Genomic DNA, 16,532 nt, shown 5'->3' with positions numbered 1-16,532 from the left:
CTTGTACTTTTATGTACAAAATGGATGTTTGTGTGTTTTCTGGTGTTAAAATCAAGTAGTTACACACAGGAATTCATGTAGTCAGGTTTGCTAAGATGAAGCCTGCCCAGACTGAGTTCAAGCAGCAGGTACCTTTTTATTCAGTAACTATACTGTTTGCATTGGTTAGAGCTGCCCTCAAGGCTGATATCTTAACACAGGAAAAAGGAACAAGCCCACATTTCTAGTTGGGACTTTTCCCAAATGTTCACCGTAACACAGCAAATCAGTCCGACATGGCTGCCTCTCTTGAGATCTACTTATTGACCACCAGTTGCTTTCATTGCACTCAGTTTTGCCTTCTCAGCACTCGATGCATATATTCTTATATATCTCTGCCAAAGCACACTTTTGCTCATGCATGCATGTGTATAAAGAAGTGAAAGCAAACACAGACACGGCTAATCCACCACAGGTTTAGATTTTGGCAAAATGTCATCAATTTTGCATTCAGTGTACTTTCACACAGTCAGCAGCCTAAAAATAGCTGAAGGACTCTGGCTCGCTGCCCGGCCTCTAACTGTCAATACACTATCTTCCCCCTCGCTCTGACATTCACTATTTAACCTACGATATCAAAGCCAGAAGCAGGACTGACCTGTAAGTTAATTATTTGAAAAGCCCAGAAGCTGTAAGCTTTTGTAATATCTAAGAAGATTTTTTTTTTTTGGTGCAAGCCAGAAGCAACACCGAAACATCAGTTATTCTAGGAAAGTAAATCTTATCTGCTTCTTGGCTTTGATGTGACAATACGAGGGCATATTTCAACTGTTTACTTGAACAGTTGATTGTTGTGTCTACTCCAAAAGCTGTAGTTTGAGCTCCGCAGCCTGTTTATCAGCTCTCGTTGACTGTGCCGCTTTATCGGTCTCTATCGAGCTCTTTATCTTTCCGTCTGCCTGATTCTGGTTTGAGAACTCCTCCCCCCTTTGCTTTTGATGACGGTTAGAGATATTAAGTGTTCTGGCAAAGTATTTTCATTTTGTGTAGAAGAATGTTTGTTTCCCTAATTCCAGGAGAGGGCGGGCTGAGGTTAAAAGCTTTTAACGAGTGTTCAAATACACCTATTACATTACTGTGCAACTTCAAGATGTCAGACGATGTTTTAAATACTTGTGTTAAGCCGTCCACTTAGAAAAATAACAGTACAGCTGGTGAACATTCATTGAGCGTTTACTAGACTCAGCTAAAACTCTGGTCGCTATGCTGTCAATTATGGTGTTACAGCGCTCACAAAAGATGTCTCTGGACTAAAATATCTTTCATTTTCTTGAAAACCTGAGAGGCCAGGTTGCAACACATTATTCACTCATTGCACAAGCTCTGCAGGTAGTTTATGTATTGACAGGCTGAGATAGTGCACTATAGTCTGAAGGGTGAAGGGTCACCTCTAATGTAGCTAAGCCAGCAGGGGAAACAGGGAATAAAACGTGGGCACTGAAGCTGAAAGTGTTCTTCATCACTCTGCCTGTTACTTCTATGATGTGCTGCTGATCCCAATGAACAGATGTACCCAAAAGCCAAGACAACCAACACCAACACCTTCCTGGGCTTTAGCTATAATGTATTACACTGTGAAAAAATTAGATAAAGTTCACGTGTTTGTGGAACATCTTTCAGATGTGATGTGTATTTGTATTTTCCCCCCTTTACTCAGACAATCAACCAACTGCCTTCAGACTCAGAGAGTGCCTTAGTTGTTAAGAAAAAGAAACTGTAGCCCAGTGAGAAAAGTATTAAATGATTGGCCTGCATGCAAAGCAGAAAATTAACAGTGAACATCATCCTGAATACAACATCCCCACAGTGAAACATGATGATGGCTGCGTAATGCTAACTACAGGACAATCTGGAAAATCTTTCAGAGGCTGGAAGAGCCATTGGATCGGACTGGAGGTTCACCTACCGCAGGACAATGATCCAAAAAAGACAGGGGAACAGTGGAACATTTATGATCAAACATGTCTGTGTTAGAATGGCCTAAGCAAAGCTCAAACTTAAATCCATGAGAGAAGCTATGCCAAGACAAAAACAAATATTGTTTCTAAGACTCTTCTAACCCGTCAGAGTTTAAGTTATTTTTAAAGAAGACTGGAAAAAGATAGTAGTAACAAATCAATAAATGGTTTTCATCTCTAACTGCAGAAAAATGAGATTATACAAAGTATTGATTTGAATAGTCTGAAATGCATGCCAAAGTTTTGAAAAACAAATTGGGAAGACCATGTATTCACAATAACGTACTATGTTATGACTGTAAAATAATCAAAATTAAATACACAGAGGTTTGTGGTTGTAACCTGACAAAATGTAAGGGATTCAGAAGAATACCAACATCTTTGCAGCACACTGGAATTGTAATAACTTTTTGATCATTTGAATATCTTAGGAAACTGTTATTTTGTTTCAATTTTTGCGTAAAACCCTCCCTGTCACAAACAATCCTCCCGCACAGCTGGACAATTTACTGCGAAACTCTCAGGTTAAGTGGTGTTGTTGTTAAAGAGCTTTACAGCAATCATATCCCATTACAGGGGCCAATAACACTCCTCTGTTTGCAGACCCATAGGCTAAACTATGGTTAAACCAAAGCACACTGGACTGGTGGTAGAGAGGATGCAACCACAGCGGATGAGGTTTAGGTTCAATGCTGAACACAGTGGGGAGGAAATCCTCTTTGAGGCTTGGTTATTCTCCTAAATCCCGAACTTGGGACTGTCAGACAAACTTTCCAGCTTCTACAGGGAAGACAGATGGTCAAAATAGAGGAGTTTTCTATACTTTCTCATTGAATATAATTCATCTGTATTCCTAAGATCAGTCATCGCCAAGAGAACTTGCAAGAGCTTAAAAAAAAAAGCATGGCAACCACTAAAGTAATTCAGTAATCTTTCCTTTTTTTGTTTGCAGTCCAGACTTCACATCCCTTTCTGCTGGCAGCAATTTTGACCAACATGGGAGTATGCAACTGGGATGCGGGCTGCAGTGAAACACAATCCTGGAGACAGAAACTCAAACAGGACTCTGCTCTGTCTCTGATCAAAGTGACATGCACCATTTGGTTTTACTATTCATGTCTTTTGGAAACCCCATAAGACAACGTCAAGACACTGTAGAGGTGGGCACAATGTTAAGGGAATGAAGAAAGGCTTAGGTCAAAGAATCACAACACACGTCTCCTTTAGTTTCTAAAACAAACTCCAAACACATTTCAATGTTCCGTCGAGTCAATTATGTTTTCTATATTCAAACACCTTTGTTCACGGCTCATAGCCAACCTGCACTTTGGAGTCCCAATGAGACTCTATCCTACTACTAAGCATCTTGCACAGACCAGCAGTGTATCAGGTTGTCTTATGTGCACGAATGTGAGTGTATACGTCTGCGTGTTAATCAGGAATTACGTGTCATCTCTTGGAAAGAGAAGATGAATGGGACATTTGAAGGTGTGAATGAAGACAGTAAAAGAGAGTTCTGTAAAGAAAACTAAATCCAGATGTCTCTCCATTCAGGTTCTTTATTTTTTGCCAGAAATCATTTCAAAAGGAAATAAATCCTGTGAAATAAGCTTACTGATATCTGAGGATTATGCTGATGTACATTGTGCTGTTTGCACTGTCTCTAGTTATTTTAGAGACTATAAATAAAAAAGAAAGGGTTTTTCTTTTCCTTTTTTTTTTACTTTACAAGTGCACACTGAGGGAATGAGCTCTAAAAATAAAACATATGTTCCTCCAGATCTGCGGGAGCAGGGGCCTCATACGTATTGTTTTGGGATATGGTGGGAGGACAGGGAGGATCTGGCCTGGAGAGAGACTTTGCAGAGACAGAAAGCATCTGGTGTACTCTTAACAGGAGGGCATAGAAAAATATCTCCTGTAAACTGTTCTGTGCATAGTTATTTCCAATATACTATAAACAAACGCAGGTCAGACCATTTTCTGTCATTAAATCAATGAAAGAACACATTTGTGTGGCTTGATGAGATGAGTTGAGATGGGGGCGTTGATCTACAAATGTCTTTATCATCTAAACACAAAGTAAATCTAAGAGTAATCATTTAAATGTAGAGCATATGCTCCAAAATCAGCTGACTGAGAGGTGTGAAGCTCTCTGCGTAGAACCGGGAGGAGAAAGGAATGGATATCGTTGCTGCTGGGTTAAAGAAGGCATGTGTCTGGAGTTAAGGCTAACACACTTTCCTCCTACAGCTGTATCAATTTTAACCATTTAGTTAGCACAATAATGAAACTTGATCTAGATTTCACAAGTAGTATATAAATCAAACAGACACTTGTGGAGCACTTGATGCTTTCTTTCAGAGTCCTACTAGTTTTAATGAGAACCATCACAGTGGTGTGGTATCCAGTTGGATACAATACCAACCATCAGCTACTGCAACGCCCTCCTGGTCTCGCAGCTTGTGCTGTGAAACCTCTGTTGATGGTTTAAGAAACAAAAAGGCATCTGGTCTTCATTCTCCCTAAAAGAGCAGCTAAAAGAGATCATTTTAACTCCACTGGCTATCCTCAGCCGCTGCAAATTCAAGTCACCAATTAGCCTGTAAGGTGCTTAATGCTCCTACCTACTTGAATGCTCTGACAAAAGCTTATGTCACGACTCAGTCAAGGGATGGAGGGCTACCAGTGAGTGCACCACAATACAGACTCTCATCATGTGACGGTCCAAAGTGGTGGAATGATGCACTGAGGCCTACCACAATACAGTCGCTGTTTATTTTCAAGAAGTTTGAGGACAAAGTTCTACAGAGAGTATTTCCTAGGTCGCACTCTGTGCACTTCCACTGCCCTCTATTTTATGCCTGCACTCTATTTCTACACTGTCACCTCTGACATAGCCTCACCAGTGGTCTTCTTTCCAGTAACTTCATTGGTATTTCCTCATTTGTAAGTCGCTTTGGATAGAAGTTATGGCAACACAGTAAACACAGTAAATACTTGCAATACAGTTTGTAAACTCATCATGTTTTAATTAAAATGTCAAGAAGCCTATTCTTTAGATCATAAAGTCAATAAATGTCTTCAGTAAAGAAGAAATGTATTTTTTTATGACTGAAGTTCCCTTCTATTTAAGTGTTGACTAGTTTTTAGTCATAAATCCAGACTAAACGCCTAGCACTCCTTTTCCCATCTTCCTTAAAATGAGGAAACTGGGCAGCTGAAAGGATCTGAGTTGTTCTGACAAGGGCAGAATCATCCATCCATCCTCTACAAACAATCATGGATGCACACATAATTGAGAGAGACCAATTTGGTCTGTGGAGTATCCAGAGAGAATCCATTCATGCACAGAGAGAACATGCAGAAAGGCTAGGATTTGAACCAACAGTGTTACCAACTGTAGTGGTTATCTTGGTAGCACAAAAACACACTATTAAAATAAGCTTTAAGTGAAGCACAGAGAACATATGGTAAAGTTAACAAAAAAGAAGCAAAAATAGGAGGTTGTTTATCATTTTTACCCAATATCCAGGAATTTACAAGTGAACTGAATAAAATAAACTTTGCACCACTTATGAGAGATAAGAAAATATTCAAACTAATCCCAATCTATCCCAATTTACTTTTAAATTGCGGAGACTATTTCAATTATAATCTAACACTGTCTGATTTATAAGTAAATACCCGAAGCAGCAGATTTAACCAAAGCTAAATCACTAGATAATAAGAGAAACAAAGATCTTGTGTGAGCACTGTGTTAACACTGCAGTGATAACGAGGAATTCTTGCTCTTTTTTTTTTTTTTTTCCCGGAAAAAAAAAGTTTCTGATGCTGTCATGACTCGTGGAGGTGTGGCTTCGCGGGGAGTGTCTCTGCTCAGCCAGTCGTACGCCAGAGCTGAGGTCAGTGGGCGTGGCCTCTGTCTCCACACCATCCTGACCCAGCTGCTGCACGCTTTTGTTCAAACTCAGAAGTCAGTTAGTGTGGAGCAGAGGTGCTCCTTCAAGCCTCTTAACTAATGTGCGTAGAAGATGCCGAGGAAGACGTTATAGCTTAAGCTTTACAGCAGCGCCGGATGAGGAGGATTCGTGATCGTTTTACTTTTGTTTTGTTTCGGATTTATGAAGTTTAAAAAGTGCCTTGGATAAAACAGCTGGAATCGTGAAGGAAGCTGAGTGGTTTCCCTCGAATCACTTCCCTGTTGGACTATGACTGCTAAAATACACAGACTATAAAGATTTTCCCTTTGATTCTTTTTTTTTTTTTTTTTTTTTTCAGCCAGAAGGGGGAGATTAGGCTTATATGCTTTCCCCCAACTTCTTCGCTGGATCTCTATGGAGAACGCACGCCGTCTGCTCTCACGCAACCCCTGGAGTCACTTGCGGCGTGAACGTTGAATCCACCGACCTGGAGAGCAGAAAACGACACATTTAACCGCATTTGAATGCCTGTGCAAGGAGTTTGCTGGTTTTTGTGCTGCAGGCAGGGCTTCAGTTTGCTGGGACGGGACTATGGGGAGAAAGAGGAGGAAGAATCGTTTGAGTTGCGCAACAAGGAGGACTTGACTCCCAATGGACGGGTAAAAAAAAAATCACCACTTTCTCTTCTAATACTAAATGTTCATGAGTGATGAAAAAACACTTTTTATTGCTTGTTTTTTTTTTTTTTTTTTTTTAGTATTTTAGGGATATTTGAACTGATTAGCCGGCTTGAAATTCGTTATTCTTAAAACGTTTACTGGAATTTTAAAGTGTGATAAGAAATTTAGCCTTTTGTCTTTATATTCTCACATATGTTGGCACTTCAGAGAGCCCAGACTAATTATTTTTATCCAACTTAAATTTTAATAAAAATGTCAACACCCGCCCACTTCCCACCCAAACAAAACATCAAGGAATGATGATTAGTGTGCACAAAATGAATGTGAACATCAAAGTAGTTGGTGGTCTTTAAGTTTTTTATGTTTATTTTAAGCATCTAAGTAAAATTAGATAAGTGTTTGCACTGCTGTTTTTACAACAGTATAAATAAATAAATACTGCTTTTGTATTATAAGGACAATATTACAGGGATGAATACACATTTTTGGCACATTTCTTATCAAGATGACACAACCAGTGAGTGTTGAGATTTAGTATCTTGAACATAAAGATTTAACATCACATGTTCTCACATAAGACAAAAAAGTTCATTCAGATAGCCAGTAATATTCTTGGTTAGTGGACCATATAATATGTTGAAATATATTAACCTTCCAAAACATGCATTAAAGTAGTCCTATTTGACATTTCAGCAGATTGCAATTATATATTTTGTGCAGCATATATTTTTTTTAAATCAAGTTTAAGATATCTTTAGAAATCTATTCAAACCAAGTTTGACAAGTACTGTACTGAAAACAGAGCGTGCCATTTTTTGTCCCAAACATTCAACATTACTACTACTAATGTTTCACTCTGATATGAGAATATGGAAGTTTAACTGCATGCTAGCTCTTAAATTTGACACACTAGTCGGCTCTCCCTATGTGCTCTTTATGTTTTGCTAGAGTAAAAAAAAAAAACAAAAAAAACCTGTTGCTGCTCAGTTTGGCGTTCAGGTTTGCACGGTCTCCAAAGCTTGTGCAACATTGAGCAATCAGACTTGCACATGCTCTGATGCAAGCTATAAAACTCAGAGAGTTGAACTGAGCTTGTGTGCTTGGCCTCCATCCGCTCAGTTGCAAGTAAGACTACGGCCTTGTCTCCTCTCTGTAATGCTAGTCATCTGATCAGGCACAGAGAGTTCAGCATTGTCCGCCCACTTGTGAGGGGCATTGTTGCCTTGCAGTGAGGTTGCCTCTTTCTGTATGTATCTGTTTATGTACAGTGCCTTAGACAAATCCACCATCAAGTACTTGTTGGGATTTTGTGCTTTTGTACTTATTTTTCTCTCACCCTTTCAGTATATGCTTCCTACTACTTCTCAGTGTCACCACAAAGCAAATTAGGTGTATAAATATAGGGTCAGTTATTTTATGGGCAGACTGTGAGTACTTAGTGCTGTGATGACGCCTCAAAAAGCATATCCTACCTTTCTGTTTATTGGCCTCTTTGTGTGCTTGCAACCACCAGCACAGCACTATAGCTATTTGCATGAAAACGTTTGAGGAAGATAAGTTTACACAGTTACTGGCTCAACAGAAGTCTTGACTGCACCAGCGACTCTTAGATAAGAGCAACATCTGTTGATTGGCGAGGTGTTGGTGTTAGCCCACCTCATTGTCCTCTTAGCCTGCCATCTGGCTGGCTATTGGTGGTTGGAGGAATCTAAACTGTGCCTCATATCTGGAATCAATACAAGATCCTTTCAGGATGTCTAAGTGGAGATGACTTCCTCATTTTGACTGTAATTTTCCCAGATCTCGTTAAAATGCAACCTCAGCTCCTCACAAAAGCATCGGTTTAATGTTTGTTAGATTGTAGACGAGTTGGTTGAGAACAGTGGGTACTAAATGGCTGAGCTTAGATTTCTGAGAGTGATGCTTGACTTGATTTGGTGTACAAGTCACAACCCAGCTTTGTGTTATTCAAAATGAAACCTAAAAACAGTCATTTGACTTTCAGCTGTCAGGAGATAATTTAATGATTATGTAACATTCAGCACTATCAAAATATGTTTGAACTATTAATTTTAGTCCTATGAGAAATAATTTCAGTCTTATGGTGGTGAAACAAGCATGTCACTCGTATGCAATGCTAGAAGCTCCTGTGGGCAAATTTATTGTAATTGCACTCAGTTGATACCAATTAAAGGACAAATTTAGGTTCAATTCAAGTTTTTTTTTTTTTTTTAGTGGTACGTGAAAGACCTTGTCCAGCTCTCAGCAGTTACCATTGTTGACAATGGTAATACTCTTTTATAGGCAGTCCACTCAGATTTATGAGCCTTTTCTTTGTCTTTTGATAGTCCTGTTACCTACTCGATCAGACCCCCCACATTGATTTATGGTTGGAAAGATTCATGAATATAAATTGACTTACCATGAGATAAAATACTTATCTTCATGATGGATCTCTTTGTCTTCCGTCATGTGGTGTATTCCATTTATCCGATTACTTCTTAATGGAAAGAACCACTTTAGCATAAGAACTGAAGCTGTTTTGCCTAGTAATCAAAAGCAGTGAAGTACTTGTTTGAGCTGCAAGCCTTATGATAAATAAATCAAATTGCTATGGGAGTTTTTAAATTTTGGATGCTTTTGGTGATTTGAGAAATTTAGGAAAATGCTGTTTTCCCTTGCTTTGTGTAGCTGATACATTTTATAACACTTTGTCAAGATCCAATGCTTTCCCAATAATTAGATAGCCTCCCTATGACTTGCATGTCATGAATTGTTGCTCTTCATTTTCTGTTAGTGGCATGGACAGAGTGAAAGCTTGTCACACAAAGTTAATGTTGCTGTAATGTAAATGTCTTCTCTTCCCATGAGTCCTGACAGAACATGAAGTTCTGCAAGCATACATGTGAGCAGTAGGTGAAGTTTTGTCTTTCACTTTCAGTCGAAAGCATCCTGAGGTGAATCATCTGAACAGAGTAGAAAGAAATAATGGGATGTTACTTGTAATTTCCGGGAATATTTGTGTTGCAGCTTCGACAGTTTTGGAGCAGTGGAGGTCATGGGGAGTTGTTTGGCACTAATAGGGTGTCATTTTCTGACATCTCCAAAGCATCTGTGGTAATCTGGTGAATCTGGTGATCAGATTGTCTATGTATTTTTCTGTTGCATGATGTCTCCCTATGCCGTTGAAATGAAAGGAACATGAACAGTAGTTTGATGAGAGTAATAGAGCTACATTTTCAGGCAGCAAGTTGGTATCCTTGCCGTGGCATTTGTTGTGTATGTGTGTGTTGTTCCTCTGCCTTCACAACACCAAATTACTCAGTTTTGTAGGCCTTTCCCCAAGATTGACCACACTGACCCACAGAACTGGTGGAGTCTCACCCCTCTAGACTTTCAATATCCTCACCGCAAGTGGCTTTGTTTGCCAACACGCTGCCAGGGGGGATGCCATGATCAGTGGCATTTCAAGTACAAAGGCATGTATGCCAGTTTTCTTCCCTCTCTGGGGATGGAACAATGAGTCAAAGTTGATTCATGTGAAATTTTGCTCCTTAAGAGTAGAAGCCCATGTCATAACCTTTTCCTCTTGATGTTTACAGTTCTCATTCAAAGAAGCAGCTCCTCAGCAGCTGCCCAAACAGTCCCACTGAGCTGAATGCTTCCACTGTTTGGGCAGCTTGGCACTTGGTTTTGGACACGACATCTATCATTCACTTTTCTTTCCATGTTTGAAACTCCTTTGCTCAGTTCCATGTAATGTTTAGTCACGTTCACCAGTAAACTACTACCGCTCAGTGTGTTGGCCTTGGCAGCTGTGAGTGCGGATTGGAACACTGCCGCACATCTTGTTTTCGGTACAGTCCAGCTTTGGAGGGTGAGTGGATCCCGTTAACCATCAAAACTGCCCTCTGCCTTCAGAGGTGTCATGGTAGGCTGGTTTATATTTGGTTTCCGTTGCGTCTCTGCCTCACCACCTCTAGGCCACACATCTGGTCTTCAGGCCGACACTAGGAGAGCCCAAGCATTTCCTACTGGTTACTCAGCCTCCCAGGAGAACTGAAGGGAAAGAGAAAGAGAGCAAGAGAGTAGACTGTGGAAAGCAAGAGCGGAAGTAAGCCACAAAATGAACACATCAGGGCATCTTTCCCTCTTTTCCTTTATGCTTTGCTCTAGTCTGGGGTGATTCATCCTCTGCCCGTCCAAATGGGAGATTTTTTTTTTTTTTTTTTTTTTTTGCAAAGGCTCTGCATCGCACGCTATCTTTGTTCCTCATCCCACAGCACATTAAGTGTATTGGACATGTTTTTTTCTGTGAATTGTCATATTTTGTGAGGGCTGGCTCAAAAAATTACTGTCTTTAGTCACTATATTATTGATGATGTACTCCATTTATATACTGAAATTATAGCTTGCCTGTCCCTGATGTGATTCATTTTGATTTGTTGCTTTTGGTCGCTCTATCGAGTTCTGTTCTCTGTGGCTGTGGGCTTGACTAAATCATTTCAGTGTATGGCAACAAGCAGGGGCAGAGGATTACAGTCTGTCTTCCATTCATAAGTCACTTACTAACAGTGTAAAGTTGTCCTTGCTTGTCTGGTTTGTTATTTACAGTACCACCTTTTAGTTAAACATTAGTGAAATGTCATTATCTATTTCCTAATCATTTTCTCATTTGCCCCAGAAACCATTAGTCTTTAAAAGTATATGAAGATTCAATACCAGCCTCTAAAACTGCAATATATGTTTACTTTGTTATTTTTGAAGGACCCAAAAAGAAGCAGTAGAAGGTTTTTGTGGCGAAATAGCTAAACTTAGGACCGTTTGCCCAGTAGTAAAGTGTGGTGTGTGAACTGTGAGGGGCCCAGAGCTGACCTGGATAATGTTTCAGGTAGGCCTGGGTTGTGCCGTGGCAGCCGCAGGAGCTGGCTCAAGGCTGTGGTTTGCAGAGACAACAAGTCAGGCCGCGGGGACACACAGCATTGCCTTGCACACTGGGTAATCGGTCCAAACTGCACACTGGCAGGCTCTGATGTCTGATGGGGTTTTCCAAGGTCAGGTTGAAACTCCAGGAGCTGAATCACTGTGAATGGAAACATCCTCTCCTATCTTCTGCTGAGTGAAGAAGATTGGGAATAAAGATGATCATTGTTCAAACAATAAAATATCTATTTTTTTTTATGTCTGGCAGTATAATGCTGTTTAGACAGATGACCTGCCTATTTTAGAGTTCGCTTAGCACTGACTTCTCAGAATGAGTTTATGGAGTTTAGAATAAATGGTCTCCTTTCTGATATTTGGCATGTGATGCAGAGATGGGGGTTTGATTTCACTTGTTGGAGTACCAGTAAGTTTAATAAGTGCTGTTAATATAGAACCAATGCAGGGGTCTCTTTCTTAAAAAACATTAAGGCATCTGTTTCTGTTATGTTCTTTCGAAAGAGGTTATTTTTAGCTAAATGTTCCGAGAGAAGTGGCCAGTCTGAATTAAAGCATTCTGGGGTGTGAAGATTGGGGAGCATGCAATTGCAGCACAAAAGACCCCTCTGTTCTTAGCTCTTACACTAATTTAGCCTGTTTTGCATGCCATATTTCTCTTCACAAGCATACCACTTGCAAGTGTTAGCCAAGCATTACAGGAGCAGTGCAGCTACGTGCTTAGATTGCCAGGAACAACTGCATGAGCTGCTGTAGCACAGACTCTGAAGGCAAACCGCTTAGGGATCATTCCAACATTTGGATAGTTCCAAGTACAGACTATGAGATCTATTTACATGTTTGTTTGTTTTTTCCTCTGTCTTCTGTTTACAGACTCCAACTGAGGTGACAGTTTCTCAGCCTACTTGTGCAGCCAATGGAACAAACGGGTAAGAAAAGGGAAACAATTCCTTCCAAAAAATTTTCAGAAGTAATAGTTTCCTCTTTTTACTTGTATACTTCCCCTCAACTGCTCGGGGATTTCTACATTTATCCAGAGCTTGGCCCATTTGTCAGTACTTCATTTTTCACTTCCTCTTCAGCATTTCATGAGGTATATTTATGATTTAGATATATTTGTCAGTTGTGTGTAAATTTGAATCTATATGATAGTGACTTATCAATTTTTCTTCAGGCTTCCATAAAGCCAATCACCTTAAGAATTGAAAGGCTGTTGACCCAAAGTGTAAATGCATCCAGAGGTAGTGCTAGATGTCTGATAATTTTGACTTTTTGTGGGTCAAAACAATTCTGACAATATATTTGTACTTGTTAATTTTTTAAATTATAATAATGACATTCAATAATATTTAACCTCCATTAATTTTAATTAATATTCAACCCAAATAAGCTGAACAGAAAGTCCACATTGTGCCGTCGCACATCAGGTAGATGAATACATGTAAAGCTTTCTCCGTAGTGACAAAAATTACTGACTGTGGCTCAAATAATTACACATAAACAATGTAATTAAACGATTACACTTAAAATATGACAGCTTTGCCTGCTGCGGGCTGAACGCAGTCTCAAAACTTCAACCTGATCTGCATGGACCTGAATTGTATGCCTGCTTGTGTGTAATCAAGGGGGGTCTTGCTGCAGAGGCTGTTGTCATGAGGTCTTGAACTTTTGCCTTGGATTGAGGATTTCTCATGGGGGCCGGGGGGGGTTTGATGTTTTGAAGTTTGAATCTGCTCTCTGCTGCCACACTGGAGACTTAATTACAAGCTACACCTCAGCCAAAGTTTTAAAATCAGGGAACATGTCTCCAATTGTAACTGATTAAAGCAAACATATGGACCAGGATGCTCTGGTGAGATGAGACACCAGACTTTCTGACCAGTGTGAGAAAGAGCAAAAGTAACACTAGACATCAACATGGTGATGATGGCATCATGCTGTGGGGAAGCTTGATGCTGAGGTTCACCTGCCAGCAGGGCAAAAACAGATGGTTCAGGGAATACAAAAGCATATGTTAGAATCAGTTAGTCAAAGTCCAGATCAAAAATACTAGCAAAATGCATTGAATTTTGTCGTCGTATCAAGACAAAGCTAGATACTAATTCTTTGACAACACACCAACAATGAAAAAGAGCAATTCATGGATGACTTGAGGGAGATATTTTTTGTCTGCGATCGCAGACAGTGATGTAGTTGACTTTTGCGCTCCTGTATCTCTGGCATCATGCCCTCATCTCTCCTCCTTCTTCCACATTTAGTCTCTACTGTACATCCGCTGACTTGCAGGCAATGAGTCACTGAGCCTGACGTGTAAAACTATCACACGCCACGAATGAACAGGCGAGGGGTCTGCAACAACTCCCAACAAAAAACCGAGCCGCCTGAGGAAGTGGCTTGGTAGAAACATTTAGCCGGAGTCAGACAGGACATGCCGTGTCTCGAGGCTTGAAGAGGAAAAACGTGAAAAGAAAAAAGTGAAGACGATGTGACTCAGTCCTGTCCCATTAGCACTCCCCATGGAGGCGTGGCTTGGATGTGTACATGTCATTTCTAGAGTGCAGTGGCAGTGGCCTTGGGCGACAGCATAATTAACTGGTTTTGAAGGGAGTGTGTTAAAAGCCTGGCTATAATCATCACACCTAGTGGAGAGGAGAGGTTAGAGAACGTATCACTTGGCCATTACCTTACCAAAAGGAGGACACACCCAGACGTTCAGTTGTATGAAGGAAATGATGAGTAAAGCCATGATAGGTCTGAACTTTGTAACGAAAGAAGAGGTGCTACATTCATTTATTTAAGTCCTGTTTGACAGGCAAGGCAGGTTAGGTATAGTTTTACTTTTACAAAACTAATCACGGGTGACACGTTAAAGGTGGGGATATCATATTGAAAATAACTCGATTCTACTTACAAACTGATGATGATCTTTGTTGTAGAGTAAAATGCGGGTAATTCTAAGTCAAAAATTAGTTTGATATACTCGACAAATTATGTTGTTACACAAACAAGTCATGTAAAATCTCCTGGTTTGTTTTTACATCTTCAGAACAAGCAACAAAATTCCAAATATGAACATGAGCATCTCTACATTAATAATAAAATGTTATCCTTTTAGATTTTTTATTAGTTTTAATACTGCAGCAAATCCTTGTTTTCATTGCTTAGTGTGCTATTTTTGTCCTACCAGAGCTGCTTAAAATAACATGCCTTATCAAAGAATGTCTATAGCAACTTCTAACTGTTGACTGTGACAATATTTGCCCTAATCCAAAAAGGTTTCATTTATTTTCAAATCAGTGCTTTTGTACAATTCCAATCCCCTACAAAGGTCACCTCAAGGCACAAATCCAATTCATATTTTGTTATACAACATTAAATTAATGGGATGTAATAGAAATCCATGTTAAATCAGTTCAAACAAGTCTTGTCCATTTCAATTCATTCAGCTCTCTGACTATTTCAGTGCAGATCTGTTTAATTTAGTTAAGTTCAATTCATTTTATTTCAACATAGTCCAGGCCTAGCTTTTTTAATCCAGCCCAAACCATCACAGTCAAATCCAATTCGGTTCTGTCCATTCCTAATTCCAATTCATTCCAAGATGGAACTTCAGTTCAATCTAATCCAGGTGAGGATAAGAATATCTAAGTCCAATCTCAAATAAGCCTAGTCCAAACCTGCTCAGGTTAATTCACTTTCCGACCAGTTGGCTTCAATCCAGATCAATACGGCCAAAACATTACATTCCTGATAACTCCAGGCATAACTAGGCCAACTACATCCAAACCAACACAGCCTTGTTCAGTGTGTTTCAACTAATTGTAGTGATCCAGTACAGTCAGTTAGTAGAGTTAGCAAAAATTGTCTCAGGAAACCAGCAGACTTTTTTGTATATGAATGGAAACAAAACACTACAAGCAGAATCTGATAATGGAAATTCTGTTTTCATCTTTTTTGTGTTTTGTTCTGAAATGGAAAACAAACTAATATGGTGTGGTCACAGAGAGCCATTTTAAAGTTTGGGCGATTGTCTTGTTTCTTCTGGTAGCTAGCACTCACTGTTTTTGGACTTTGCTCACACTCACATTTGTCTTTCACCATCACAACTTTTATTCCAACTTCTACCACTTTGCTTTCCTCTCGAGTTCCTTCTCATGGCTTGGCCAAGGCAGAGTACTAACTTTATCCTGATGAATAATCTGAAGATTGTCTTTCTTCTTGATTTTCATATCCAGTGTGCTATGGTTTGGTAGATGGTTGAAATTGGATGCCCCATGGTCTTTGCATAAAACAACTGTTTGCATAGAAATTATAGATGTGGATTTCTTGTGTGTTTTTTAATGCACAACTTAATGTTGGTCCTACTTATGCTATGTATAATATACAGTATGGAGGTTTTTATTTCCGTTCTCTCTATCGTAAAATTTATTGCTGACAGCACACACTTCTGGACTCAGACTTCCTGTCACACACCCCTCTGCCTCTGGTCTCAAAACATGACTTTTTTTTCTCTCTACCCCTCTCCCTTCTCTGCAGAGTCCAGAATTTCTTGGCAGTGGTCTTAAGTAAACAGTGTATTTTTAGCTGGGAGGTCGTATAGGCCCACTCTTAATCACCACATTCCCATTTTCCCACCAGCCCAGTTTCAAGCAGAGGCTTATTTGGCTAGCCCCTGCCCTGCTGAGGGAAGAGAAAGGGAATGGATAGGGAAAGAGATGTTAATGCAAAACACTCTGTATTAAGATAAATTTGTCTGGAGTTGGTCATTTATCCTTGATAGTGCTTTTTTCTAATACAGCAAATCTTCCTGATTACAATTTATTAGGATTTTATATGAGCGGCCAGCCCAAAGTAGACCATAAATGTGAAGTGGAAGAAAAAGGATGAAATTTTTTCAGAAATAAAAATCTCTAGAATAGGATAAGTATTTGTTTTCAGTCCCTTTGGTTGTGATACCCTTAAGTAAAATTCAGTTCAAGAAAGTGCCTTCAGAA

The 16,532-nt window shown here is 39.7% G+C and overlaps 1 protein-coding gene and 1 long non-coding RNA gene across 2 annotated transcripts in view; both read left to right on the top strand.

The window, feature by feature from the left end:
• The first annotated feature begins 5,853 nt into the window (after positions 1–5,853).
• Positions 5,854–16,532, top strand: part of plekhh3 (pleckstrin homology, MyTH4 and FERM domain containing H3) — a 38,548-nt gene continuing 27,869 nt past the window's right edge. The window contains exons 1-2 of the mRNA XM_014986509.2: positions 5,854–6,579; positions 12,412–12,467. Coding sequence (XP_014841995.1) covers positions 6,445–6,579; positions 12,412–12,467 — 191 coding nt within the window. The 5' untranslated portion in view covers positions 5,854–6,444. The remainder of the gene's footprint in view (positions 6,580–12,411; positions 12,468–16,532) is intronic.
• On the top strand, positions 6,588–10,727 carry LOC148158062 (uncharacterized). The gene is made up of 2 exons (XR_015763900.1): positions 6,588–10,477; positions 10,584–10,727. It is a non-coding gene; the product is annotated as an uncharacterized LOC148158062 (long non-coding RNA).

This window comes from Poecilia mexicana, unplaced genomic scaffold (genome assembly GCF_051168715.1).
Source record: "Poecilia mexicana isolate PSO_F unplaced genomic scaffold, ASM5116871v1 scaffold_8, whole genome shotgun sequence".
Taxonomy (NCBI): domain Eukaryota; kingdom Metazoa; phylum Chordata; class Actinopteri; order Cyprinodontiformes; family Poeciliidae; genus Poecilia; species Poecilia mexicana.
This window is presented reverse-complemented; position numbering and strand designations above follow the sequence as displayed.